General features: G+C 37.3%; 1 protein-coding gene across 21 annotated transcripts in view; it reads left to right on the forward strand.

The window, feature by feature from the left end:
- The window catches only part of pyd (zonula occludens-like protein polychaetoid), a 430922-nt gene extending 418506 nt beyond the window's left edge, over window positions 1-12416 (forward strand). For 20 of the 21 annotated variants that reach the window (XM_071658232.1, XM_071658225.1, XM_071658226.1 and 17 more), the window contains one exon: window positions 12278-12414. Coding sequence is in view for 1 of the 21 variants with exons in the window: in XM_071658228.1 (XP_071514329.1) it covers window positions 12278-12281 (4 nt within the window). In the remaining 20 variants the exon portion in view is untranslated. Of the gene's footprint in view, window positions 1-12277 lie in introns of all 21 variants that reach the window. The other variant, XM_071658228.1, reaches the window with a different exon arrangement.
- The last annotated feature ends 1244 nt before the right edge of the window (window positions 12417-13660 follow it).

The raw sequence follows: 13660 nt of genomic DNA on the forward strand, positions 1-13660 counted from the left end.
TATATATAATATATATATATATATTTATATATTTATATATATATATTTATATATATATATTTATATATATATATATACACACACACAGACATATACATATATATATATATATATATTTATATATATATATTTATATATTTATATATATATATTATATATATGTGTACATTGAGATGTATAGTATGTATATGTATGTATGTACATGTGCGTGAGCCTGTGAGTGTTAATGGATCATCCTCCTCCCCTTTCTCCATCAATAGCAGTGTCCCTCAAGGTTCTGTCCTGTCCCTTACAGTTTTTCTCCTTTTTTTTAAATGATTTTCTCATCACAAATAATGAAATGCACCTATATGCTGATGAAACAACACTATATTCATCCTCATTCTTCAATTCTGCTCCTTCTCTCACATGATCTGCATCTCATTTTGGCACAGCTTTCGTCTCTTCTTTGACGTTTCCACAATTTCGCCTTGACTTGGCGAATATACTTGGTATTTCTGAAACCCACTTTTTCTTGGAACCCCCTCATTATGGAAATAGCTAAATCTGCCTCTTAAGAACCTGGGTGTCCTGTTTAGATGATCAAAACTTCTGAACAGTTGCTCCATGTATACAAAGGATTGATTCATCCTTGTATAGAGTACTTGACAGAGGTGAGTTAAAAGCAGTCTGATTCATAAATTCTCCCAAGCTAACTACCAGACTTAACCCTCTTACCCTGTGCCGCAATGTTGGTTTACTTTCCCTCTTCTGTAGGTGTCACTTTGGTTTTTGCTCCGAGAACTGACTGTTTGTGTCCTCACCTCTAGCTAGACCATGCAATACTTGACAAGCTGCATCACATGATTACTGTGTGGCTGTTGGCAACTCAAGGGTGGGCCATTTGATAACAGTTTCTTTCTCTACACCTTGAAGCTTTGGAACTCTTTACCTTCTCATGTCTTTCCCAATAACTATGACCTGGCAGAGTTTAAACATAAGTTTTCACTTCCTCCAAAATTCATAAATACTTTCTCTTGTCTTTTCTTATTCCCTTTCATAATCCTCCATATTTCTGAAGGAGGTTCTGGATGGACCATACTCCCTTACATGCAGAGTTGCCATTATTCTTGGACTGGAGCACTTAGAACAAAATCTACTTTCACTGTACTTATTGGACAAAAGCTTAGATGTGAGTTTCATATATCTAGATACACAGAAGCAATAATTTCTTGATTGTTTCTTTGATAATGTTTTCTTACACTGCTGTTTTAGTGGGTTGTACAGCACCACAATTAACTGATACATGTGAAATAATGCTGTTTCTTAATAGATAGTGAATTTTCAGCTTTATTTTAGTTTAGATGTACAGTTATAGGAGGATAGCATTTTCAACATTTCTTGCCAGGGTTTGCTGTAAGGTGATTTTATTATGTTACAAAATTTTTAGGTGTTTGAAGAAGTTTAGACAATTTATTTTTTAAACCAGCTAATTCAAACACTGTATATCCTAGCACAAATTGTGTGTTGATTACTCTCATGAATTTTTTTTAACAAAGAAAAGCATGATTATCAAAATGTATAGTAAAGTACAAGAAAGGTGGATTTTACTCTCATTGAATGTGAATATGAAATGGTCTTATTAATATATGAAAGTTTGGAATGTATTGAAAAATTTGATAAAACTAGGAGTTGTATTTAGTAACGTACATGTTGAAAATTTGACCTAATAAATAATGATATACTTCGTGAATATTTCTTCACATTGGTAAGTTTGGGATATTTTATTACACACACACACACACACACACACACACACACACACACACACACACACACACACACACACAATGTACGTGTAGGAAGAGAGGAAAGTGATTGGTTCTCAGTGAATGTAGGTTTGCGGCAGGGGTGTGTGATGTCTCCATGGTTGTTTAATTTGTTTATGGATGGGGTTGTAAGGGAGGTAAATGCAAGAGTCCTGGAAAGAGGGGCAAGTATGAAGTCTGTTGGGGATGAGAGAGCTTGGGAAGTGAGTCAGTTGTTGTTCGCTGATGATACAGCGCTGGTGGCTGATTCATGTGAGAAACTGCAGAAGCTGGTGACTGAGTTTGGTAAAGTGTGTGGAAGAAGAAAGTTGAGAGTAAATGTGAATAAGAGCAAGGTTATTAGGTACAGTAGGGGTGAGGGTCAAGTCAATTGGGAGGTGAGTTTGAATGGAGAAAAACTGGAGGAAGTGAAGTGTTTTAGATATCTGGGAGTGGATCTGTCAGCGGATGGAACCATGGAAGCGGAAGTGGATCATAGGGTGGGGGAGGGGGCGAAAATTTTGGGAGCCTTGAAAAATGTGTGGAAGTCGAGAACATTATCTCGGAAAGCAAAAATGGGTATGTTTGAGGGAATAGTGGTTCCAACAATGTTGTATGGTTGCGAGGCGTGGGCTATGGATAGAGATGTGCGCAGGAGGATGGATGTGCTGGAAATGAGATGTTTGAGGACAATGTGTGGTGTGAGGTGGTTTGATCGAGTAAGTAACGTAAGGGTAAGAGAGATGTGTGGAAATGAAAAGAGCGTGGTTGAGAGAGCAGAAGAGGGTGTTTTGAAATGGTTTGGGCACATGGAGAGAATGAGTGAGGAGAGATTGACCAAGAGGATATATGTGTCGGAGGTGGAGGGAACGAGGAGAAGAGGGAGACCAAATTGGAGGTGGAAAGATGGAGTGAAAAAGATTTTGTGTGATCGGGGCCTGAACATGCAGGAGGGTGAAAGGAGGGCAAGGAATAGAGTGAATTGGAGTCATGTGGTATACAGGGGTTGACGTGCTGTCAGTGGATTGAATCAAGGCATGTGAAGCGTCTGGGGTAAACCATGGAAAGCTGTGTAGGTATGTATATTTGCGTGTGTGGACGTGTGTATGTACATGTGTATGGGGGGGGGGGGGTTGGGCCATTTCTTTCGTCTGTTTCCTTGCGCTACCTCGCAAACGCGGGAGACAGCGACAAAGTATAAAAAAAAAAAAAAAAAAAAAAAAAAATGTATATATATATATATATATATATTTATATATTTATTCATTTATTTTGCTTTGTCGCTGTCTCCCGCGTTAGCGAGGTAGCACAAGGAAACAGACGAAAGAATGGCACAACCCACCCTCATGCACATGTATCTACATACATGTCCACACACGCAAATATACATACCTACACATCTCAACATATACATATATATATATACACACACACAGACATATACATATATACACATGTACATAATTCATACTGTCTGCCTTTATTCATTCCCATCGCCACCCCGCCACACATGAAATACAACCCCCTCCCCCCTCATGTGTGCGAGGAAGCGCTAGGAAAAGACAACAAAGGCCACATTCGTTCACACTCAGTCTCTAGCTGTCATGTAATAATGGCCCAACTCACCCACATACATATGTATATACATAAATGCCCACACACGCACATATACATACCTATACATTTCATTGTGTACATACATATATATACTCAGACATATACATATATACACATGTACATATTCATACTTGCTGCCTTCATTCCCCCCACCCCTTTTTGCCGTAGGAAAAGACAAAAAATTCAACATTCGTTCACACTCAATCTCTAGCTGTCATGTGTAATGCACTGAAACCACAGCTCCCTTTCCGCATCCAGGCCCCACAAAACTTTCCATGGTTTACCCCAGACGCTTCACGTTTTGGTTCAATCTGTTGACAGCACGTCCACCCTGGTATACCACACCATTCCAGTTCACTCTATTCCTTGCATGCCTTTCACCCCGATCGCTCAAAATCTTTTTCACTCCATCCTTTCACCTTCAGTTTGGTCTTCCACTTCTCCTTGTTCCCTCCACCTCTGACACATATATCCTCTTTGTCAATCTTTCCTCACTCATTCTCTTCATGTAACCAAACCATTTCAATACACCCTCTTCTGCTCTTTCAACCACACTCTTTTTATTATCACACATATCTCTTACCCTTTCATTACCTGCATGATCAAACCACCTCACACCACATATTGTCCTCAAACATTTCATTTCCAACACATCCACCCTCCTCCATACAATCCTATCAATAGTCCAAGCCTTGAAACCATATAACATTGTTGGAACTACTATTCCTTCAAACATACCTGTTTTTGCTCTATGAGATAATGTTTTCTCCTTCCACACATTATTCATTGCTCCAAGAATCTTCGCCCCCTCCCCACCGTGTAACTCATTTCTGCTTCCATGGTTCCAATTGTTGCTAAATCCACTCCCAGATATCTAAAACACTTTTTCCTCCAATTTTTCTACATTCAAACTAATATCCCAATTAACTTGTCCCTCAACCCCACTCAGTCACCAACTTTTGCAGTTTCTCACTCAAATCAGCCACTAGAGCTGTCTCATCAATGAACAACAACTGACTCACTTCCCAGGCCCTTACATCCCCAACAGACTGCATTTACCTCCCTAACCACCATACCATAAACAAATTAAGCAACCATGGGGACATCACACACCCCTCCATGAGACCCACATTCACTGGGAACCAATCACTCTATTCTCTTTCTACTCATACACATGCCTTACATCTTTGGTAAAACTTTTCACTGCTTTTAGCAGCTTACCTCTCACACTATATACTCTCAAGACCTTCCACAAAGCATCTCTATCAACTCCTATCATATGCCTTCTTCAGATCCATAAATGCTACATATATCTTTTTTCTTTTAAACTATTTGCCATTTCCCGCGTTAGCGAGGTAGTGTTAAGAACAGAGGACTGGGCCTTTTTTGGAATATCCTCACCTGGCCCCCTCTGTTCCTTCTTTTGGAAAATTAAAAAAAAAAAAAGAGAGGGGAGGATTTCCAGCCCCCCGCTCCCTCCCCTTTTAGTTGCCTTCTACGACATGCAGGGAATACGTGGGAAGTATTCTTAATCCCCTATCCCCAGGGATAATTTTTTTTTCTTTTTTTTTTTTGCTGTCTCCCGCGTTTGCGAGGTAGCGCAAGGAAACATTGTTGAAACCACTATTCCTTCAAACATACCCATTTCATTACTTACTTGATCAAACCACCTCACACCACATATTGTCCTCAAACATCTCATTTCCAGAACATCCCTATCCCTGGGGATAGGGGAGAAAGAATACTTCCCACGTATTCCCTGCGTGTTGTAGAAGGCGACTAAAAGGGAAGGGAGCGGGGGCTGGAAATCCTTCCCTCTCTTGTTTTTTTTTTTTTCTTTTTTTTTTAAATTTCCAAAAGAGGGAACAGAGAAGGGGGCCAGGTGAGGATATTCCCTCAAAGGTCCAGTTCTCTGTTCTTAATGCTACCTCGCTAACGCGGGAAATAGCGAATAGTGTGAAAGATATATATATATATATATATATATATATATATATATATATATATATATATATATATATGTACGAGTAGGAAGAGAGGAAGGTGATTGGTTCTCAGTGAATGTTGGTTTGCGGCAGGGATGTGTGATGTCTCCATGGTTGTTTAATTTGTTTATAGATGAGGTTGTTAGGGAGGTGAATGCAAGTGTTGGGAAGAGTGGCAAGTATGTAGTCTGTTATGGATGAGAGAGCTTGGGAAGTGAGTCAGTTGTTGTTCACTGATGTTACAGCGCTGGTGGCTGATTCGGGTGACAAACTGCAGAAGCTAGTGACTGAGTTTGGTAAAGTGTGTGAAAGAAGAAAGCTGAGAGTAAATGTGAATAAGAGCAAGGTTATTAGGGACTGTAGGGTTGAAGGACAAGTCAATTGGGAGGTAAGTTTGAATGGAGAAAAACTGGAGGAAGTGAAGTGTTTTAGATATCTAGGAGTGGATTTGGTAGCGGATGGAACCATGGAAGCGGAAGTGAATCATAGGGTGGGGGAGGGGGCGAAAGTTCTGGGACCATTGAAAAATATGTGGAAGTTGAGAACGTTATGTTGGAAAGCAAAAATGGGTATGTATGAAGGAATAGTGGTTTCAACAATGTTATATGGTTGCGAGGCATGGGCTATGGATAGAGTTGTGCGGAGGAGGGTGGATGTTCTGGAAATGAGATGTTTGAGGACAATATGTGGTGTGAGGTGGTTTGATCAAGTAAGTAATGAAAGGGTAAGAGAGATGTGTGATAATAAGAAGAGTGTGGTTTAGAGAGCAGAAGAGGGTGTTTTGAAATTGTTTGGTCACATGGAGAGAATGAGTGAGGAAAGGTTGACCAAGAGGATATATGTGTCTGAGGTGGAGAGAATGAGAAGTGGGAGACCAAATTGGAGGTGGAAAGATAGACTGAAAAAGATTTTGAGTGATCGGGGCCTGAACATGCAGGAGGGTGAAAGGCGTGCAAGGAATAGAGTGAATTGGAACGATGTGGTATACCAGGGTCGACGTGCTGTCAATGGATTGAACCAGGGCATGTGAAGCATCTGGGGTAAATCATGGAAAGTTTTGTGGGGCTTGGATGTGGAAAGGGAGCTGTGGTTTTGGTGTATTATACATGACAGCTAGAGACTGAGTGTGAACGAATGTGGCCTTTGTTGTCTTTTCCTAGCGCTACCTCGCACACATGGGGGGAGGTGGTTGTCATTTCATGTGTGGCAGGGTGGTAACGGGAATGAATAAGGGCAGACAGTATGAATTATGTACATGTGTATATATGTATGTGTCTCTTGTGTTTATATATATGTGTACATTGAGATGTATAGTATGTATATGTATGTATGTACATGTGCGTGAGCCTGTGAGTGTTAATGGATCATCCTCCTCCCCTTTCTCCATCAATAGCAGTGTCCCTCAAGGTTCTGTCCTGTCCCTTACAGTTTTTCTCCTTTTTTTTAAATGATTTTCTCATCCACAAATAATGAAATGCACCTATATGCTGATGAAACAACACTATATTCATCCTCATTCTTCAATTCTGCTCCTTCTCTCACATGATCTGCATCTCATTTTGGCACAGCTTTCGTCTCTTCTTTGACGTTTCCACAATTTCGCCTTGACTTGGCGAATATACTTGGTATTTCTGAAACCCACTTTTTCTTGGAACCCCCTCATTATGGAAATAGCTAAATCTGCCTCTTAAGAACCTGGGTGTCCTGTTTAGATGATCAAAACTTCTGAACAGTTGCTCCATGTATACAAAGGATTGATTCATCCTTGTATAGAGTACTTGACAGAGGTGAGTTAAAAGCAGTCTGATTCATAAATTCTCCCAAGCTAACTACCAGACTTAACCCTCTTACCCTGTGCCGCAATGTTGGTTTACTTTCCCTCTTCTGTAGGTGTCACTTTGGTTTTTGCTCCCGAGAACTGACTGTTTGTGTCCTCACCTCTAGCTAGACCATGCAATACTTGACAAGCTGCATCACATGATTACTGTGTGGCTGTTGGCAACTCAAGGGTGGGCCATTTGATAACAGTTTCTTTCTCTACACCTTGAAGCTTTAGAACTCTTTACCTTCTCATGTCTTTCCCAATAACTATGACCTGGCAGAGTTTAAACAATAAGTTTTCACTTCCTCCAAAATTCATAAATACTTTCTCTTGTCTTTTCTTATTCCCTTTCATAATCCTCCATATTTCATTGAAGGCCCAGCCTTGATGTTGACTTTTGTCCATGACTGGCTCCTCCAGTGTAAAAAAAAATGTATAAAAGAGAAAAATGAAAGTGAAGTCCTGTTTCCCGTGTTTGGAAGGTAGCACCAGTACCAGAGGAAGAAAAGACCTCATTTGCTCACATCCACTCTCAAGCTGTCTTGTGTTGTGCCCTAAAACTGCAGCCCCCTATTTACAACCCCATAGACCTTCCCATGGTTTCCCTTATCTGCTTCACATGCCCTAGTTCAGTTCATTGACAGCAGGTCACCCCTTCACCATTGCTTCACCAATGCATGGTTTTTTCTTACTACTTTTTTTCTGCCAGCTGTTGTTGCTGGATTGTTGACAAAGAGTCTTTGTATTGTTCTTTCCTCATCTCATTCAGTTACAATAGGCTCAGATAGGTATAATTCAAAAACAGATAACCTAGATATATATGGGCCATGGTTGTTTGTCTTTTTCCCTTGTACTTCCATGTATCCAGAGTTGAAAACATTAATAAGAGGTCAAGGTAACTACTCCCCCAGGACCATTTTATCATGCTCCCTCATGCACCGCAGGGCCCCATGTCTAATACACCCTTTTTCCATTCTCAAGCCAAATGCTCACTACGTCCTTTTTGTTTGCGTGTTTGATTTATATGCAGTTCACAGAACATGTATAATAAAAAGCATTAAGAAATAATAACAGTGTATGTAAATACCTTTTCTCATCTATTTTACAAATCCAGGTTAATATTGTTTTGATCAAAGTATAACTATTAAACTAATTATAGGAATCAAGATTATTCACTACTTTTTTTTTTTTTTTTTTTTTTTTTTTTTTTCCAAAAGAAGGAACAGAGAAGGGGGCCAGGTGAGGATATTTCCTCAAAGGCCCAGTCCTCTGTTCTTAACGCTACCTCGCTAATGTGGGAAATGGCGAATAGTACGAAAGAAAAAAAGAAAAAAATATAAGGGTAACAAAGTGAACAAAACCCACAGATTTGGCTATAACCATGAGTTTCTGACCAGAATCGAATCTCCTCTTTTAACCTCAAGAGTGTTTGCCTCACATTTTGGATTCTCGTGATTATCTTAAAAATCATTCCTTCCGGATATACTAAAATTCCTAGACTCACTTTGGATGCAGTAAAACTTAGGGTAGCAGTGAATACAAAGTTATTTTGCCAGTTGATGGGATATGAATCAAATATTGTAATATTTTTGCTGTGACATCATTAAAACATATTCTAAGTACACAGACACCTCATAATTTGCTGATGTATTTCAGTGTAATAAAATTTTTGAGACAAAGATAAAAAGTAAAAAGTTTTTTTCAAAGTTGCAAATTGAGGCATAATTGTCATATTTCGATACCGTGTATTTTCCATTCATAGTACACTCTTGATGTAAAACAGGCTGATTGATTGATTGATTCTTGGGATATTAACTATCACATTAGGTATGCTGTTCATATATGAACATTTTTCTACTTTTTCATTATTTTCATATTACTGATTTCAGGCAAGAATTTCACTTTAAAAGTATCACTATTATTTACATGAGTACACTGCATTAAAACAGTAATGTTTTTTCCTTTTGGTTCCAAATCTTATCTTCCTACCACCCATCATTGGTAATCTCATCCTCCACTCTTCCTGCCAATTTGTCTTTTAGTTCATTCCCTTCTTGTTCACAATTTCTTTTAGTATTTATTCATGTACTTTTGTTTCTGCATCATAAATCCTTTTAATTTTGTATACACAAATACTGAACAAATTCATTGCAATATATATCATTCTGCATATTAGGACCCCCAACTTACATGTCGCACCTGTGAACAATTATACCTATGAATGAGCTCTCAAAAAATATTGATTCCTAATTTGAGATGCATTCAGTTACTCATCCTTATGACCTGCAGAACTGCATCTTTTCTCATTAAATATTGCTTCGTATGATGTTCTGTTAACTATATTTACTTGGGAATACAATATCTAATAGATTATTACCATCATGTATATTTACTCTTTTTTTAGCATTTCTTTATATTTTCCGAGTTATGAATAGAGTCTAGGAACCTAGCCCATTTGTAACCCAGGGGCCTCCCTGTATAATTATTACTTTTTAACTTGAAGATATCTAGTAGAGTTATTTATATCTCGGTTATAACACATTGTATCTCACAAAGTATATAGATTTCTTGTGCTAGCTGTTAGCAGAATAGTGAGCCTGTGGTAGGCTGGACCTTGAATGGTTGTGCACTGATTGTGACTCAGGACTATTAAGAGTTAATTTTGTTGGTGTTTCTCTTTATAAACTGTAGAGCAGAAAAAGACCCCATACAGTAAGCACCAGTTGGTGATAATAAGCAGTACATCCCATATGAATCACTCTGAAAATGCATGGTGTTCATCATATTCATGCCCAACCATTCAACTATGAACCATACCTTGTATATATCAAGTATTTGGTGGTAAAAGATAAATTGTTTATCCTTCCTTTATAGCAAACTTATTTCTAGAGAGGGAACATGTATGAGAGTTTAAATACCTAATCGCCTTTCCTGCTATAGCAAGGTAGCACCTTTGACAAATAAAGATTTGTCTCATTTTCACACGTCTAGCATCTAGTCTCTCACTCTTGCTACCAAGTATAATGTACTGAAACCAGAGACAACTTTCCACATGTATAAAAGTGATTTACATTTTGTAGCACTAGAAACCCATCTCGGTATGGAATTAGAGGAAAGAGTGGCAAGCAGTCCCAGCTGCTTTCTCTTCACTCTTACATATTTAGTGCATACCATCATTTTCAATTAGCATGTGCATTCACTTTAATTCCTTGGGCATATTGGATTGTAAATGCATCAGACTGTGCTTTGTAGAAAAAACAATCAGATTTAAATGCAAATATTTGCTTCAAAGCAGGAGAGTGATGTGTGCTAATGTTACTTTTATAGGGCTGACAGGTTCACATTGTGTCATCTATGGTTAATCAGGGGAGTGTTGCTATATAACTGTGTACAAGTTATTTTATGTGCTGTATTAAGGAAGTATTACAAAATATTTTGTAAAATTATAGATTAAAAACTCATGCTTTGTGCATGGCATGTAAACAACCATTCAACTTTGATCATTTATAATTATCTATTAGCTAAACTTAGGATCTTCAGTGTTGACATTTTCACTCCTTTTGATTGTCATAATTGAAGTTTATATATTTTTTAAAACCCCTTCAAACCCATATAAATGTTGAAAGAAAAATTTAGTACAATCAAAAAGTTTAATTTGTCAGATATTCTTGTATCATTTTACATTTGAAAGTACTAACCAAAATCTAGTAGCACTTAAAATGCCTACTCTCTAAATGTTTCCTTACTGTATATTAGTGTGTGTTTTGTAACCATATTTATTTCCACTGGTCAGTAGTATCTTTACTTGTTTTGAATATCTTGCATCTTTAATAACAGTTTCTCCTCATTGTTCCTTTCTCTCTTTTTTCCCTTCTTCATAGTCTTTTTTGTTGTCAATTGTACCTGTTTTCATTTTACAGATTCAGCATACCGTCAACATATCTATGTGCGCTCTTTGTTTTCATAAGCGTCCTCTTAATTTATTTTCATATATTTCAGCTCAAATGAACAAGCCTTGTATTGTTGTATTCCTGGACTGATAACATGAAATTAGGTCTGGTCAGTGTGTTCACATGTCACTAAATTAAATAATGATTTTTCATAGCTTAGCTTGCTTGTTTTTTTTATGTATTTTTCTTTTGATACAGTATAAAGTACTCCAGTTGGTGTCTGGTCAAATACTTCTCACATTTGGTTTTAAACATTTTGTGGGGTATGGGGGCTGATTGGCCATTTAAGGGTTATTGGTTGCAGAACTAGCAAAGTTCATCACAGACGTTACTTTTTTTTTTTTATATAGATAATGTCATGTCACACTCAGATGTTTCAGATTGCTGCTTGTAGTTAACAGGAATCTTAGGCAGTTTCATACCAAATAGGACAGGAGACTATTTTAATTGGAGATTTCCCCTCTACTTTACATTACAAAGAATTTAGTGGTGATACAAATATTGCACTATATACTTTTTGGTTGCATAAGCATTTGTTGACAAATTTCTAATTGCACCAGTGAGTTTCTCATTTTTATTTAATCAATTTTGATATGCTTCATAGATAAACAGTTTTTTACGCTGCTTCATAGGTTAAAGTTTCCTTTACAATTGTTTTCCAAAAACGAAAAAAAATAACTATGATATTAGATGCGATTGACTTGAATAAATGCTGTGTATTAGTTCATATTTGTAGATGCATTTATTATTTATATATTTCATTTTCATTGATTTTTTAAACTTCAGAATTTCTGCTTTTTACTGTATGCAGAAATAGGTTCGTCCATTAATGTGATAACAGTTATAGTTTGTTTCTTAACTATATAATTATCAGTTAACTAAACATAATCAGTCAAATTCTTGGAAAAGTCAGCAGTATTTTTCTAGATATTTCATTTCTTTGTCACCGAGATTGCTTATTTAGCACTGCTTTATGATCTTGTATTTTACAATCCTTTCATAGGATATTTAGAGCTATGTTGACATTTTACATACTAATCCACATCCCTTGAGGTCTTACACCTAAGAATTATATATTTAGTAGAATAATTAATATGATTTGCAATGGTATTTCAGGTGAAACCCTCCTGAGTCCTCTGGTGATGTGTGGTCCCCATGGCCTACAGTTTGCACAACCAGTTGAGCTGCGTCTCCCTCATGCTGCATCAGTGTCACCAAACACTTGGAGTTTTGCCCTCAAGTCCTCAGACACTCCCACTGGTCAACCAGCACAGTGGACTAATATGTCCCTGTCTGACGCACCGCACACCTCTCATATAGGTGCCAACTGCGTGTCTGTTTTAGTCGATCACTTCTGAAGACACTGACTGTCTTTACAAATTATTTTAGTTAATATGTGAAGATCTGATAGTTATTGTCAGCTACTTCACTAGTCTCTACTTGGTTGATCCACTGACTGCACCACTGCTGAACCACTGTCGATCTGTCACTTCTGACACTGTGTTGCTCGAACAAAAGTGAAAAAAAATTTCAGAATGCCCTTGAATGCTCTGAACAGTAAGTGCCCCTCACACTTTTAAACGATTTAATCTTTGGAATGTGTGTTTATGGATAACTACATGTGAATGGTGATTAGTTGAGGAGCATTAATTTTCTTGCATACAAGTTTTTCATATATTTCTACTTCAAGATTCATGCAGTGAACTTGTGTGTGTTTTATGTACAAGTCATGCTTTTTTTTTTTTTTTTTTTTTTTTATTTATCCTAGACTTGCATAATGGAAATACAATATGCAGCATGTCAGTTAGGCAGAAGTGATATCTTTAATGAGATTTTCCAGTGCTCTTAATGTATTACGTGGATGTTAGAACATCAATATTCTAAAATATTTTTACATCATGAGAAATATGGAGTTATGATAAACAGTGTTGTACAGCCCAGTTTGCCTTTCAGATATTTATTATTTCTATACACTCTTGAATGGCATACCAATTTTATTTACATATGACATATTTCTCTCACCCTTTAATGCAGTTCAAATTTGTCATTTGTTGTGAAGCTTAAATCTCAAGGTTGTTTCCTCGAGATATGTTAATTTCATTGTTGTCAACGCATGGTTGTTTTTGTGTACACTGTCATGGGTAGGGGTTCACTGGTATAGAATTTTCACCACTTAAAAGGAATATTTTTCATATTCATATACATGGTAATTATTTCTTAATGTTATATAATAGAGAAAAGACACTTTATAATAGACACATTTACAGTAATGAAACATTTTGTGCTCGCAAGTTCTAGGTGAGAAGTTATTAAACCAATGCAGAGGTGAAGTTTTCTTGTTTAAGGAATCGTTAAGTTCAGGCTCTGCTGTAATGGGACATAGTCTTGAAAAGACAATAATTATTTATAAAATAATGGTAATGCTCAAACTGTTATTGCTTATCATTTATGTATTAGAAGAGCCAGATAGGGGGGATGGAAGAGGGAAATGAGAAATAC

Source organism: Panulirus ornatus, chromosome 66, assembly GCF_036320965.1.
Source record: "Panulirus ornatus isolate Po-2019 chromosome 66, ASM3632096v1, whole genome shotgun sequence".
Lineage (NCBI taxonomy): Eukaryota > Metazoa > Arthropoda > Malacostraca > Decapoda > Palinuridae > Panulirus > Panulirus ornatus.